A 17,952-nucleotide genomic window follows, 5' to 3' on the forward strand; every position below is an offset into this window, starting at 1 on the left:
CATATAAACGCAGGATCTTTTAATGAATTTAAACGTTTTATTAAATGTTGACTCCAAAACTGACTCCAAAATTGACTCCAAAAAGACTCCATTCCAAATTTGACTCCAAAATTGACTCCAAAATCGACTCCAGACTCCACTGCACCACTCCACTCCACGACTCCACTCCATATTTTACACGGTGCCTCTTGGTTTTACAACATAATCAATAATCAAGATGTTGATGTTTCACCACAGTGCATCTAAATGATGCAGTAAGTTACATAAATATGATCTAACTATGACATAGATCAAAAGGTTATTTTAATAGTTAAAACAACCATTATCAAATAAATATCAGAGTTATTAGATATTCGTTAGGAAAGTAAAACTAGAGGATAAAACAAAATAAAAATATATGTATATAAAAGCTTTATTATATAAAGAGAAAAAACTCTTTCAGGTTATATGTCAGAGCTATCTTAAATTTACAACACTTACAAACAAAGCAAAAACAAAACGTCTTTATTTTCCTTAAGAATACTGCAGTCAGAGTGGTTACATTCAATAGCTAAAGCATAGCTTTATTTTCCATGAAATAACAATTATCAGAGTGATGTTGCATTCAAAAACTATTGTAGTGCTAGTTAAAACACAACATAAATCATAGCTTTATATTTCATGAGAAAACAATTTTCAGAGTGGTTACATTCAAAAGCTAAAGCATAGCTTTATTTTCCATGAAATAACAATTATCAGAGTGATGTTGCATTCAAAAACTATTGTAGTGCTAGTTAACACACAACATAAATCATAGCTTTATATTTCATGAGAAAACAATTGTCAGAGTGGTTACATTCAATAGCTAAAGCATAGCTTTATTTTCCATGAAATAACAATTATCAGAGTGATGTTGCATTCAAAAACTATTGTAGTGCTAGTTAAAACACAACATAAATCATAGCTTTATATTTCATGAGAAAACAATTGTCAGAGTGGTTACATTCAATAGCTAAAGCATAGCTTTATTTTCCATGAAATAACAATTATCAGAGTGATGTTGCATTCAAAAACTATTGTAGTGCTAGTTAAAACACAACATAAATCATAGCTTTATATTCCATGAGAAAACAACTGTCAGAGTGGTTACATTCAGTATCTGAAGAAATGGTAGTCAATAAGAACATAGACCACTACTTTATTTTCCATGAAATAACAATTGTCAAAGTGATGTTACATTCAAAAGCTATTCTAATGCTAGTTAAATAAAACATAAATCACGGCTTTATTTTCCTTAAGAAAACAACTGTCAGCGTGGTTACATTCAATAACTGAGGTAATGGCAATAAAAAAGAAAGCATATATCACTACTTTTTTCCATGTAAAACAATTGTAGGATCAGTAATGTTACATTCAAAAGTATTGCTAGTTTAAAAAACAACAACAAAAGAACATAAATCCTAGCTTTATATTCCATAAGGAAACAACTGTCCGAATGGTGTTACATTCGATAACTATTGTAATTCTAGTGAAAAACAAAACATAATTTATAGCTTAATCTTCGTACAGAAAGCAACTGTCAGAGCAGTTTTTCATTCAATAGCTACAACATTACTAGTAAAAAAAATCTTTTTCATTATGTATCAAAGCTAATATTCACAATCTTTTATTTTATGCTAACTAATGAAATACTGTATTCTATCAGTTAAATATTTTCATATTTCATCACTCATACTGTGAAAATATGAAATCTATATTTTCACACTGTGAGAGATATAGCTCCGCCCCCTCATTATATTGTGTATGAATTTTAAATTATTTGCTTAAAACAGGATGAAAATTGTAGCCGCACTTTATTCTTTATAGTATATTTCTCGATTCAAATTATTTTACTTAAAGAGAATTTTATACCGTTATGCAGCAAAAAATAAAACAAAATGGAACTTTATGTTGCATGCGTCTTTATAACGTCACAGCACGTCTGACGTCATGTCTGTTTACGCGCGTCTGTTTCCCGCGCTGAGATTAAAATAGTTGCAAAATACACATCTCTACGTAACTGAGCATAAAATAAAAAGAAAATTTGTCTGTTTTTCGTGAATATAGAATATATCTCACCTCGAAGTGAGAAAATTTCACATTTTCACTCGCGCTACGCGCTCGTGAAAATATTTGAAATTTTCTCACTTCTCAGTGAGATACATTCCATATTCACTCAAAACAGACAAATATCCTTTATATATTCACTAGCTACAAAAAGACTAGAACATAAAACGAAATATACATACATCAAAATGTTAATATAAAAGGTGAAACAACTCTTTAAAAATGTACATCAGACCTATGCAACATTTACAAGGTACAGTAATGCTCTTTGTCACATGTTCGACGTTTATAGTATAAGAGACGTTGGTAAAATTGACTATAGTAAAAGAAAGTAGAATTTTTTGATGTTTCGACAGGAAAAGCTAACATGTGATATAAAGAATATCACATTAAAATTTTGTAACTTTCCACATTGAATTTATTAAACTCGTTAGAGCCTCGCATTTTATTATTTTATTCAACTCGTTTAATAAATTCAATATGAAAAGACTTTCATGTAATATTCTCTATTTAAAAACAAAACATAAAATCAACGTTAGCTTAAATGTTCATGTGTGAACTATTGTAATGCTACTTATAATCACCAACCAGCCATAACAGTAGGTTACTCGTAGCCTCGTGTTATTATGAAGTTAAATTCAGATCTCAACAGAAACGAAAACAATGTTCTCTATCTTTTAGATTGAAAAATACACTTCATTTTAGTATCGACACAAAACGCCAAATGAACTTAGATTTTGGGCGTTTGAGTGGAAAAATATAACAGATACCCCTTTTCACTCTATGTAAAGAGCTAAAATAATATTTCTGTCAAAGGTAAAACAACGGAACTTATTCAAACTTTGAAAGTATTGTTTAAGCAGAAGATATAATATTAAGTGCCAACGGCTAAAAAATTTTACATGAAACACTTTTTATAATATTTCTGTATGATTTTGAAAACAGAATTTAACATGTGCCGTTACTAACTTCATCATTTAAAACTTACCACAAACAAGCAAATATGATACATTATAAAGTATCAAGGTACAATGTCATGTTACACTGTCCGCAATTATAGATGACAACAATAATGACTTTCGTCCAGGTGTAATAAAATCCCCTTTAATGCTTATACACGTATTTCGTTGCTGTGAAAGGAGCATGCACATACCAGTAATACTGCATGTTTAAGACTGTATTTGACGTTTAATTAAATAGCCAACGGGAACAACAGTAATATTATGTCAAGTCAATATTAACCAATTCGTGCTGCTGTTTTACAAACAAATGTTTGAAAATAATAACAATGCCAGTCATTCCATTGATCATAAGGACTATTATAGCCAATTACAACACATTGTTCGCTTGCGCCTCCATTAGGTTGACCAGACCTCCAGTTTCTGTAAATAGACACATAATTACACAAGGTAAGTTGTTGCCTTATTTTTGTACACAATCAGTCACATATAAATGAATAAAAGTACAACTGCTATACATGAAACGACAAAAAACAGACTGAAATTCTTCTAAATATTTTGAAATGTAAATCATGTTATTTATGTTTTGAGCAAAAAAAAAAGAAACAAATAGGAAATTTTTCTTATACTTATATACTATGTTTTTTTTTTTCTAAATATAACATTAAGTGTTACACATGACATTTTGAATTAAAAATATTTAGCAAAGAAATACGCTGTACGTATCTAACAGACACATGTATAAGGTCTATTTAATAGACACCTAAACATATATTATCCTGTCTTTCATTTGGAGAAAAAAGAAAATCGTTCCGAGTCCACATTTCCTTTGAAGAGCGCCACCTGGCGGCATATGTATTTTTCAAGGGAAATCGCCGTTTTTCTGTAATAATCGCATTAAAATTAATGTTATTACATTTTTTCAAACTCAGGAATATAGCTAAATTCAATGTTATTGTTTACATTTTGCGTTTTGTAAATTATTCCATTTGGAAAATGCTTAGATAAAGAGATGTCCGTAGTAGGGGTGGGGAAAAATGGCGAAAATATTCAATGTATTTCATGGCCGTTTAGCCGAAATAAAATAAACGGAACGGTCAAAGTTCTTGATTTTTAAATATATTCTTCTTTAATCATTTCTGAACAAAAAAATAAAATAAAAATAGGGGGTCTTCACGGCAGATTTTTTGCAAATTTACTTTTTATTTGTTTTGGTAATGTAAATTTTGTGACGTTGATACACAATGACGGCGTTCACGTCGTCATTATGTCTTTCATTGATATAAACAGGACCTTCAGAGTTCACAAAAATCTTTAGAATCTTTTTTATTTGAATATATTCACATGATGTACATTGCTGCGTATTTTGCAGTCAATATCTATCTATTATCTAGTAATATACACCAGAGCCAGTTAAAGCTACTTGCCCACAGTTTCGGTGAAATTTTTCAACATGTTCATGTTCACCAAGTTTGGCACAAAATATGAATATGTCGCGCTAAGACATGTACTATAACTACTGAATATAGTATAAGCGGTTGAATTTTTTATGAAAAAGTTTAATCTTGCATAACTCACGTATCTGGCTCCGTATTTAAGGGTTAGTAAAGTGTTGCGGGGACGGGGGTGGGGGTGTAGAAAAAATCTTATCAGTTTATCCGCTATGAATTAAAACGGAGCTGTCAAAATTCTTTATTTTCAAACATAGGTTTCTTTAATTATTTTGAAGAAAAAAAGAAAAAAAGAGTGATTTGTAAATTTACACTGAGCCGCGCCATGTGAAAACCAACATAGTGGCTTTGCGACCAGCATGGATCCAGACAAGCCTGCGCATCCGCGCAGTCTTGTCAAGACTCCATGTTGTTCGCTTTCAAAGCCTATTGCAATTAGAGAAACTGTTAGCGAACAGCATGGATCCTGACCAGACTGCGCGGATGCAAAACCATTATGTTGGTTTTCTCATGACGCGACTCATTTTACCTTTTGTATGAAATGTTTAAGTGCGAAACTGAACGACATTCCTTATTGTTTTTCAATATTTCAAGTGACTAGCTAACAACGAAGATACAAGATACGTAATGTGGTGAAACTGTTTTCCAGACAAAAATGAAATACATTTTTAACGAAAAGGAACATTTTGAAGGGTGGCTAAAACATCAATATGTTTCTTTTTTGTTATGATATGTAACTTTATTTAGAGGTTTTGATTTTTATTATAATTCTAATTGTGTATTATATTTATTGCTTTTTAAACCTATATTTAATATTTTCAATAAATACAATAATGGAATCTTAAGCAGATGATGGATAAATGAGATAATGCCTCTTACGGTAAAAATGTACTTCAGTCTGTGAACTTGAAACCGTTACTTGAATAAAGCTCATTTTGGTGCCGCTTAGTGCATTAGATTTATAACGTCAACGTGAATGCACAATGCAAACCGTATTGTGGGAAAACTTGCTTCGAAATGACAGAACAAAAATAAAACTCTAACTCATTTCGCTTCAAAACATTCAGAAAATAATATAAAACATACAGTTGACGCAGCCGATACTTTAGGATGGAAAGATGGAAGAAGGGTGGTTTAACTGAGGCTGCTCTTGCGAAAGGTTTAGAGGCATGCGTTCATTGTTCAGACCCGCTGTTTCTTTCAGATATTTTCAAGGAAACGCACTTTCGACATGTTTCACTGTTGTACATACAAAAGTTTCGATTATAGAATTTTGGCGGCAAATTGGGATCATTTTTATTTGATGAAGGTTTTATTCCAAAATCGAAGTATGGTATTCCAGTGCTGAATGTAATATCAAAAAAATAACCACTATGATTTCATCTCGTGCATTTCTTTTGGTGTTTCAAAAATTTTAAAAGACGGATAAAACTAAGAAATAAATAAAACCACCATTTACATGTACTTTGAAATGTTTTCGCCAGAATGCTGAAAACAAAATATTTGACTGGTATTTAGTGTAAAAGTGCATTTTGACGCAGATGCGAATAAATTCGGATATTTCAGGACTGCAACTCACTGCAGACCTAGAACGCCTGTATAAATTACAGACCCCGGTATATACCGGATTCAAGCAATTTGAATGAAAATTATCTTTAATGTATATATTTTGTGACCATTGTAATACTAACCCTAACCTTTTGTCAGTATATTATACATATTATACACTAAATGCATGCTGTCGTACAATAATTTGCGTATTTTTGCCATGCGCTCCGACTGATAATCTGTTCAAGACATGCGCAGAAGACCGCTCCAGCTATGACAGACTGCAATGAGCAACATCGCATAAAGAATGTCCGTGACATTGAGCGCAAAGTGAACAGAAGTTACGGTATGCAAGCATCAAATGGGGATTTTACATTTATGCGTTTTGAAGCGCCTTGTCAGATTTTTCTGTTAATTTTATTTTCACAGTTTTGCATATCATGGATCACAAATGTATCATAATTAAAATGATTATAGTGAAGTCTACAAGTAACCACCGACTGGATATATTCCTTAATGAATTACTGTGATCATTGCGTTGAAGATCCACGGCTTAAAAATGTACCATGGATTGATTACAGTGAAGTCTTCATGCATTAAGTTAGCTCTAAAACTGTTTCAAAAATGGATAAAACAATTTAGCAGATGCGTATTGGTTGCACGCAATGCTAATTACGACGCCAGTATTCAGAAATCCATGTGAATATAGACTCTGTTCTTGCAAACAGCTAGTCTAATAGAATTTGAGATAGGCTGAAATTTTAATACCCTGACAGAAACGGCAAGGGTGTCCGTGGTCATCATTTTTAAATGACATTTTACATCATAATATAAACAAAATAATTAGCGTCTTTAAGGAAATTGTTGAACTTACATAGAAGTATATTTCTAGATGATATACTTAGATTGTAAATTACTTAAAACTGTAAATAATGTGAATCTATTTAGTAAAAATAATTCATTTTTGTGTACTTTCATCATCCTGTATATACAAAAATGTATCTTTAAAGGACATAATGAACAAAACGTTTGTGTGACGTTAACACCATAAATGACGTATCAACGTCACAATATTTACATTACCAAAACAAATAAAAAGTAAATTTACAAAAAATCTGCCGTGAAGACCCCCTATTTTTATTTTATTTTCTTGTTCAGAAATGATTAAAGAACAATATATTTGAAAATCAAGAATTTTGACCGTTCCGTTTTATTTTATTTCGGCTAAACGGCCAAGAAACACATAGAATATTTTCGCTATTTTTCCCCACCCATACTACGGACATCTCTTTATTTAAGCATTTTCTAAATGAAATAATTTACAAAATGCGACATGTAAACAATAACATTGAATTTAGCTATATCCCTGAGTTTGAAAAAATATAATAACATTAATTTTAATGCGATTATTACAGAAAAACGGCGTTTTCCCTTGAATAATACATGTGCCGCTAGGTGGCGCTCTTCAAAGGAAATGTGGACTCGGAACGATTTTCTTTTTTCTCCAAATGAAAGACAGGATATGTTAGTACATACAGACTTAATATCAGTCTTATATCTCATACTTCGAAATTTTCGTAGGAACCCCGCGAACCACCTTAAAATATGCATACGCTCTGTCTAACAGACACGTGCATCATATTTAACATATACACAGTAGCAGAAATTATTACTGTCTCTGGTGTGAGATGACTTTTATAACACTACTTATTTGTTGACTTTCGTGTGTCAAAATAATAAAATTAAAGGTTATTGATATGACCATTTGTGACAAACTTAAGTCAATATTTTTCCGTTTTGGATGTTGTAGCCGCGGGTATGTTTCATGAATGACTCAGCAAATTATATAAATAATATTATGAACTTATTGTGTGTTTTCTAATGAAATATTGAGAAAAAGTGATGGAAACCAATGTTTAATTTCATTACATTATTTTTATAGATGAAACACAATAATTTGTTATTGCTATGAGCTTGTCATTATTACGATATTAGCGGGTATTGTTTGTCTATAAAACCACATTTTCGTGTTTTCACAGTGACAAACATTAACTGTACTTTCATCGGTTTTACAAGCTATTTTTGTTTCCTTGGACAGAGACGGAAAATGTGTTGTAGTTATTTCGCTTGGTGTTAATTAAAACAAATGACGTTTTTAACCGTTTTAATATATAATATCAAATACAAAATTAAAGTTTTCACCATGATAGTAATTACTTTCATGTCTTATTTATTACAATATGATGAATAATTTTCGAGTATGGTATTTCTGGCGGCAAGTGATTCTGTCTATGCGACCAGTGCATACCAAGATGTGCAGGCTGATCATTCTCTGCACTGTTTGCGATTCAGTCAGTAAATATTCAGTGAACACTTGTTCGAATAATAAATAGTATTGCCCCAATTGAATGATGGACCAGTCCAGTTTATAAATTTAGCAGGGTAAAGGTAAATTTAATGATCTAGTATACATCATTTTTACAGAGTGACATGTTTTTGTCTGAAACTTTAAAGACAACAAGCATAAACCAGAACTATCAATTGTAACAGCCAGTTACTATTAGACTTTTCAGATGATATCATTTGTCGCGCACAGAAACCTTTAGCTCTGAGGAAACGCCTCCGACTCCCCATGTCTCGTCTGATAGGACCAATTGCCACATTGATTAATGGAATAAAGTTCTTGTAAATGCTAACTTCCGGTCAAGAGACTGTGGTAGGCAATCATTTGTCTGATCAAGAGATCTAAAGCCTGTTTTAGGACAGTCTGTCACATTTGAGACTTGGTCTCATGGTTACGAATGCGTTTAAACGAGTCATGAGTTAAGGTTATCATGTAATAACTGGATTATTGTGGTGAGAAGCCATCTGACAGTGAAGTAGTCGCCAAATACATGTATATTCTATGACTGCCTAAAATGTTTCAATGGATACTCCGGTATATTTTAAAGAGTTGACATAGATCTATGATTTATCTTAATAACTTAATTATTCCGCAAATTAAGTGAACAGAAAGAGATTTTTTCATCGAATTGATACTTGCTTTGACAGTCCCTATATGATTAATATGTGATGTCGCGAAAACACGTGACAAATCGACCGATGAATAATCGGAACATGAAACTCAAATTATCTTACGTTGTTCTTTCTAAAAATGCATTATATTTAAAAGGAAAGTACAATATGACATTTTATAGCAATTTTCATATGTAGGTCAGATAAGCAAAATAAGGAAACTTTCACTTTTATGTCGTCGAAGTACACAAAAAATTGTTTTAATTAGACATGTCAGTTTAATTTTAGAAAAAGTGATTCAAATATAGTTATAATTTTTTTCTATATTCCAGTCACATCAATAAGGAGTATTACGTTCTTTTGTGTAGCTGTCTATCGTTTACACTTCCATGCATACGCTGTTGTCGGGTTTTATTTTAAGGAGGCAGCGTGTTAATAACTATTCCTCTTGTACCGTTGTCCTTGTTCTTCTGCTGCAACGAACAACAAGGAGACACCATCTTCAGTAACTATTGCCACTGAACAGACAACAACCAATCTATGTCCTAGACAATACAAATGCTAAGCTTACAAGCATATGACTCTGACGGAGAATTACAAGACATAAGAATCTTTTCGACTCGGGTTTTCAAACAACATAGAAATTAATTGTGATCATCCAAGCTGTTAACGAAAGAAACGGATATGGTTAATTTTAATCATTCAACAAACTTTCAGCATTAATTTCCCAGAGCATGTATTAACTTTTAAACCATAAGATTCTATGCCATCATGTGACACAGTTTGTTTTAGAATAATTAGTCACTTAAGATCTAGATGTTACAGCATGGACCCCGTTGGAAATAAGTATTTGCATGTAAATGCCGAAACTATACGGACAATCCTGTGCATTGTCTGCTATTTATAACTATATATACTGAAATAAGTATCACAATTATATGTGATATCAGTATCGTTAATATTTTGTTTCAGCCACTATATTATCAGAACATCCTCTGATGAATTATTTTAATAGTATGCAATAGATGATATTTCGTTGCTACAACGGTGATATCTGAGAAATACTGTAATAAAGTAATATGCTATGTAATTTGTATTGACATGAAGTGCACGAATAAAATTATTATTATCATTATTATTATTATTACTATTATTATAACTGTTTTTAAGGGACGTTATTATTTCCTTAGAATAATAATATATTCAATGTATTATTTCATATGCACATTTGCCCATTTACAATTTACTAGGATAAAAAAGTTCAGCTATTTCAAACAATAACATAGTAAATTGCAACATTTACAAGTAAAAATCTTGTCTTGTCCTCGTTATTTACATGTTTTACTATTTTTCAATAATTTATTTGTGTATACTTCAATCATGTAAAAATACATGTATACAGTTATATGTGGTTGCAGTTTGATGGGACTGTGATTTTCCTATTTGATATAGAGTAATATGGACGTTTGTTAAATTCAAAGAGTATGTAATAATAAAACAAGCAGTGAAAACAGGTTTGTATCATATTTTTGAAATATAGTTTTTAGAATTAATTGCACATTATTGAACTGATTGTACTCTCTCTCTTTCTTCCTCTCTCCCTCTCTCTCTCTCTCTCACACACACACATACACACACACACACACTCTCTCTCTCTCTCTCTCTCTCTCTCTCTCTCTCTCTCTCTTTCACTCATTTACTCACTCACTCACTCGTACGTGTAAGTTGCCTGTCTACCCATTCTGTCAGATATCCACACATTCTCTGTTACATCATCAGTAAATCCTATCCAGACCACCAGACCACATTATATGACAAACCAAAATCGTGTCCACTGTCTGTACACAATTTAACGATGGAATCATTCTCCTCCGTGCTTTGGATATCAGCTACACTTACTTCTTGTGATGAACACCTCTCTCGTGTTTTATTGTACGGCAATCTATACTTAACGTACAAGTAACAATATGATTTGAATTGAGTCCAACTTCTTTGACAAGGTAAAAACACAACACTCAGTTTTAGTTGGTCTACACTTTGTTTATTTTTTCTGTGGGACATGGTAACAAAAAGCCACACATTTGGTCTACACTTTGTTTTAGATTGTTTATTTCAAGTCTTTGTTCACTTATAAGTTTCTCCTTCTCTTGGATTTCAGTATTTAACTTTTGTAACATAAGTTTGCAAGTCTGTTTTAATTCGGCGCTTACAATTTCTTAAATGTCCACAATCTCTGAACTAAAGGATGATATATTAATTAATTTGCTTCATTATTTTGATTATACATGTAATAGGTCTAATATATCATAACAAGAGTGGCATTTACCCTACAGCGCTCACCTGTGTACAAGGTATCAAGTGTGTTTGAACTAAGGGCAATAATCTAAACAATTACTGTAGACAGTACAACGCTGATATTACACGTCAAGTATCAAGGCTCTAGGTATGATCGACTCAGAGTAGAGTTTCAAAATTTGAACAATTGAGGAAGAGGTTGACATAAGGACCATTTGTTTGATTTTCTTTTTCAAAATATGACCATCGGTTTAGGAATTTATGTAGTTTAAATTTTTTTCTGTTTTTAACTCTGGTGACCCCTATGTGGAAACAAGCCAAACTGTTTAAACAACTTTGGTAGAGGACCATCCATGGAACATCCAAGCCAAGTTACATCAAAATCCATTCAGTGGGTTTGGAGGAGATGTCGTTTAAACACAATTGTTAACAACGGATGGACGGATGCACGCACGCACGCATGACGAACGACGGGCGGGCACAGCGTGATCACAGAAGCTCACCATTAGCACTTAATGCTCAGGTGAGTTTATGGTGGTAGCAATATATTTGGGTGAATACATGTAAGCCAGCGTTTGCGTGTATCAATAAATCATTAACATGTATTGATTGGTCATGTCAGAAAAGAGAATAGTGGACACCTGTTTCAATTTATCTAGACACGAGGAAGAGACTATTTTTGCCGGAGAATAATTGATAGAGGATGTAACCTAAATGGTGTAATAGCTGTAATTCGGTCAAAAATATGCTTCCGTGGTGTATTCCAAAATCATATAGATTATAATGTTATATTTTAGCGCATTTGCACGTAAATAACACAAATTCACTCGCGGAATGTATTTTAAGTAAAATACTAAGGCACATTTCATGCTTATATAAGTATGTTTTTGATTAATTTCAAAGTATTGGGCTTATTGTACTGACCTCTTTCTAAAATGCGGCAATATGAGGGTACCTGACAAGTTGACATGCGTTTCACCGCGTAATATTTAACAACCTATTTTCTTTTCGTTCTTGTTTAAGCATATGTATGAATGTACCTTGGAAAATAGGTTTATGACTGGGTGAGAAACTTGACAGTATACTAAACTGGATTTGAAATGACAACTGACATATTTTTCTCATCTACCATCCTTCATTTTCTCTTGTTTGAACCACATTCTTTCATTCCGTGAATAAATTGAAATTTTATATGATAAGCATGCGTTAGTTGTAAACAATGAAGACAAAGTCTAATTTATTCTAACATTTGACATTCGAAATGCGTAAAAGCAAGATCAAGTATTAGAATGCAGCATTTCGAATTTAACGAATTCGTTGAAATATAAAACCTAGGTTAATAGAAGAAAGTTAGTATAGTTATTTCATCTTATTATACCTTACTTTTGTCTACAATGATTAAAGAAAAAGATATTTTGACTATGAAAAACATTTTCAAACTTTTTGACACGTGACCAAGCGAAAGTGACTGTTATGTCATATGACAGCGCCGGTATGTTGAATGATATATAAGGGCAAATAACTGCCGCTTCATTTTTTAGCCAAATCTTGAAATGATTGCCTCCTTTGTACACAAAAAAGTAGCGACGTTACTATTCAGTGGGCGATTCAGATGACAGTAACTGTCAGAAAGAAAAATAAAAAAATAAAAAATATTTTTAACTGTTTATGTTCGATATAAAAAAATAAATATCATATGACAGTGTGTGTGACAATGGTCACGGAATTTAAACTGATTTTTCTCACACGCTCAAAGGCAAAAATGTGCAGACTTTAAAAGAACATTTTTATTCAATCTATAGTGATAGCTCGATAGTTTGATATTTTTTTCAGAGTCAACAGCTGCGATCACACAGATTGGTGATCAATATTTATTTCCAAAATCTTTCATTTAATGTGTGAAATTAAGCTAGCATTCCATTTCCAGCCTGGTTCAAATTTTCAAAGGACAGAATTTCGAACAGGCATTACATTTCGAACAATCAAGAAGACTCAAGCTAACTAGAAGTTCGAAATTCAAATTTAAAGAAACCATCGAGCTGGAATGTAATTTCAAATGTGTTAACAGATTTAAAAAAAAGACAATTTACATTTGCACCGACCAATTAGAAAATCGAAAGTCAAATTTTTAAAAGGCGACTTTAATACTGACATTGTACTTTATTTTGGTCTTTCCTCGAGAATCACATTTTTGAATCTATGTTTGTTCGCATTGGTATTTGAAATGTAAGTCCTGGCGTACATGTTTTATTCCTGTACGGTTCGTAACTTCCAGCTGGAGATCCGCTAAATAAACGACCTTTCGGTAATAACGTTGGCTCTCAAAGAGTCATATCCCAATTGAAGTAAAGACTGTGTATATATTCTACAAGTAATCACATATATTATCATGGAGTTTGTTTAAGAAATTTCAATTGTTTTATACTGTTTATGTATGGTAATGCATAAGTCTTAGATAAGATGTTTAATATTTACTCCAGTGAAAACCAATTTTCGACTGCATGCTTTTTCAAGCAAAATTCCAATATTGCTCCATGTGAAAGTACCCATTATCGGCTTTGTGTTACTTTAAAGCATAAGTTTGAGATATGGTTCTCAATATTGACCCCATTGAAAGTACCCATTATCTACTTTGTGTTTGTTTCATGCATAAGTCTGAGATATGGTTCTCAATATCGACTCAAGTGAATGTACCCAATATCGGCTTTGTGTTACTTTCAAGCATAAGTCTGAGATATGGTTCTAAATATTGACCCCAGTAAAAGTATCCATTATCGACTTTGTGTAAGTTTCAAGCATAAGTCCAATATCGACCCCAGAGAAAATATCCATTATCGGCTTTATGTTACTTTCATGCGTAAGTCTGAGATGTGGTTCTAAATATCGACCCCAGAGAAAGTACCCATTATCGACTTTGTGTGACTTTCAAGCATAAGTCTTAGATAAGGTTCTCAATATTGGCACTAGGAAAAGTACCCATTCTCGACTTTGTGTTAGTTTCAAGCATAAGTCTGAGATATGGTTCTCAATATTGGCACTAGGAAAAGTACCCATTATCGACTTTGTGCTAGTTTAAAGCATAAGCCTGAGATATGGTTCTTAATACTGACACCCCTGAAAGTACCCTTTATCGACTATATGTAAGTTTCAAGCATAAGTCTGAACTATGGTTTCCAATATTGACACCGGCGAAAGTACCAATTTCCGAAATTGTATTCTTACGACTTTAATCGTAACAAATCAAAGAATTTTAGAATTTTATGATGAAAAACACCAACTGTCTGCGGCGGGATTCAAACTCGGATGGATCGGATGTTAGTCTAATGCTCCAACCACTGAGCCAAATATTCGACTCCCTGACGCAGTTGTCACAGATTTGCTTTAATGTACATGATATGCAAAAAGCGACCGTAACACTTCCCCTCTTCAAAGAAGTCATCATAAAGATGACGAGTAATCCATTTTGCCATAGATAGAAAGTGCCATTTTCGGCACGAGAAAAAGTCCGTATTCCGGATGAGCCCCAATCTTATAATTTTAGCCTTAACAAATTGAAGAGAATAGCATTTTATTACGAAAAATCCGAACTGCCCATAACGGAAGTCAAACCCTGGTCGCTTGGGTGGTAGTCGAATGCTCTAACCACTTAGCAAAAGAGTCGCCTCCCTGACATAGTTGTCAGAGACTGGCTTTAAACGTTCAGGCTATGCAGAAGAGTCCGTAAAGTGTAAGTTTCAAGCATAAGCCTAGCCAGTTATTGAGAACATGCAAACATCGGCTAAATGTAAATGTTACAAACAATTTCATCTGAGAAATGAAATGCATATCTTTAAAGTATAATTATGATTTCTTTTAAGATATTTTTATGTATACTCTTTATAGACGGAATAATAGATCACAATATAAGCACGGTTTACTACTGTGCATAGTTACGAATAAGCTAATGTCCTTAAATAAATCGACTGGAAAAATAACTGCATTAAGCGCAATCTCAACTACCTTTCAAATTTATTTCAATGTTAATTACTAGTAGATGAAGCATAGGTCGATTGAATTCAAACAACATTTACAAATGACTTTGAACCCATAATGTATTGTTCGTAAACTTGCGTATTTGGCTGTCTTTCCTGAATATTATTTACTTTTTATTAAAGATACTAACAAAACTGTAGCTAATAATAGTCAGGAATTTAATCAAATTTAGAACTATGTTTTTTCTTCTTCTTTTCTGTTCTATTACAATTATGTCAAACTTGAGTTTACCTTAGGTATATATGTTTTCAAACGATTAAAGGGAACTTAAATAAAGTAAGCAATTTATGGAGTTTAAAACATTCTCTGTGTTCAGAAACAGTCCTTGTCTTTAGGATTTTCGAATTTCCGTGATACCCTATGATTTGATAAATGCGTTTATTGTCTAGAATCGTCATGGTACATTTTACTTCTACATGATACTGCGACAAAATACATTTTACCGATTGCTCGAGATCTCGTCTTCGCAATACATTTAGTAAAAGCTTAAAAACATTATTTTTCAATTGGAAAGAAAATCATAAACAATAAATGTAATTCTTATTCAATTAAACAATATTACACACTGTATTAGATAAATTCAAATGAAAAAATATCTTAATTATAAGAGAACACTTTAACGAGGGAAACATATAATTATGAAATTTGTTAATCCCTTGTACATTGTAATCAAGATACATGTACTTAAAGCATATTAGGACAAATTACTTCAAGTAGATAAATAACAATTGGGAAAAAGGGGAAGAGATATTTTTAAACTGATACAACAGTTGAAAAGACAATTGCAACGGTTTCTTTTAAAACACAGCCGTAAATCAAAATGTTCGTGAAGTATGAAAGCGTGTGCATTTTTAGATAAGAAGCATTTTCCGACAACTAACAGGTTCATATACTATGTGAATATAGTTCTGAAAAATACAAAACTTTTGCAGAGCGTAGCAAACATAAAGATTTAAACATAAATTTGATGTTATTGAGCGTGAGTGGTGTTGACATTTCATTTTTTCATCTCATGAACAGTTTTTGTTAAGCCGAGTCTGCTATTATTTTGCTTCGTGGCATTCTATCTTTCTAAATACCCTATTAGTGTCATAAATTATATTTTTGGTAACAACTGGAGAATGCCGAAATACAGAGAACACGTGATCGTGCCGAAATTGCCGAATATCATTCGAGTATTCTACCCTAGGTGCATGCGTAAAGAAAACATAATACATATATATATATAATGTAAACTGCCCGAAGATATGTGTACAATTGAAAGCGCTTGCAGTGAATAATTAAAATAATTGAAAAAAAAAACAACAACAGAAGTCTACTGCTGTTAATTCCTTGCAAATTGAACCTTTATATATTTTATACCTGCACAAGGACTTTTTTTAATATATATATGGACAGAATGCAACTAAGCAAAATAATGTAAGACAGTGCCTTTTGTCGATACAAGTTCGCTACTTTAAGACATAAACATAGATTAGCGTTAACGAGTGTAATGAGACAGCACACAAAAATGAGAAACTCATAAAAAAAAAAAAAAAAAAAAAAAAAACACACGTATACATGTACACACGATGATCGTCTAAGACCAATACTACAAATAAACAATATCATGTCTACAATGTAAAATGCTTCTGAGAAATGTCATTTGTTTTTTTACGTAAACGGAACATAAGTGCATATTTTGGAATGTAACGATTGAATGAATTTTTATATAACCATAAATGCCGCAGAAAATTATGCCGAGCTTGGATGGCCTAATGGATGAGACTCCTGCACTGCAATTGGGAGGACGAGGTTTTGAGTCCTGTCAAAGGCAGGTCTTGTAAATGAACAGAGACATGTTGGTGACCGCCAGTCCCTTTTAATAATAATTATCGACTGCCTACCTCTCTCCGCCTTACATTTGAAAAATGCTGATCTTCTGGTCTCGTCGCAAAGGCAGTGCCACTTGCTGCCAGCAGGCTGGCTTAAGGTTGAGCATCATGAATCCGTTTCTTTAAACTAACACTATCTCTCTCTAATTCGTGTAAGTCACCACACATTTAATTTCCCTTTTATACTCCTTTCATTGACCACACATTTAATTTCCTTTTTACACTCATTCCATTCACCATACATTTAATGTCTCTTTTACACTCATTTCATTGACCATACATTTAATTTCCATTTTACACTTATTTCATTGACCACACATTTAATTTCCCTTTTACACTGAATTTCATTGACCATACATTTAATTCCCATTTTACACTCCTTTCATCGACCACACATTTAACTTCCCATTTACACTCATTTCATTGACCACACTTTTAATTCCCCTTTTACACTGATTTCATTGACTATACATTTATATTGTCAATTTAAAACTCGTTTATTTACCATGCGGAACGTGCCAAAACAGAGATGTGAAGGAAATTTGAAATAATTGGTCCAGCAGAAGATTGTAATTATTTCATACACGTGTAATCATCTGACTTTGACTTTTCGTAGCTTCCTCACAAGAAATTGATATCCAGAATCCATTGCGAGGTTTCAAACCTACAACGGTGAGGAGCTTCGAAGTCAGA

At 32.5% G+C, this 17,952-nt stretch overlaps 1 protein-coding gene across 1 annotated transcript in view; it reads right to left on the minus strand.

The window, feature by feature from the left end:
- Positions 1 to 396: 396 nt before the first annotated feature.
- Positions 397 to 17,952, minus strand: part of LOC123539166 (low affinity immunoglobulin epsilon Fc receptor-like) — a 33,893-nt gene continuing 16,337 nt past the window's right edge. The window contains exon 2 of the mRNA XM_053530030.1: positions 397 to 3,467. Within this exon, the coding sequence (XP_053386005.1) occupies positions 3,323 to 3,467 (145 nt within the window). The 3' untranslated portion in view covers positions 397 to 3,322. The remainder of the gene's footprint in view (positions 3,468 to 17,952) is intronic.

The sequence above is a fragment of the Mercenaria mercenaria genome, chromosome 18 (assembly GCF_021730395.1).
Source record: "Mercenaria mercenaria strain notata chromosome 18, MADL_Memer_1, whole genome shotgun sequence".
Classification (NCBI taxonomy): domain Eukaryota; kingdom Metazoa; phylum Mollusca; class Bivalvia; order Venerida; family Veneridae; genus Mercenaria; species Mercenaria mercenaria.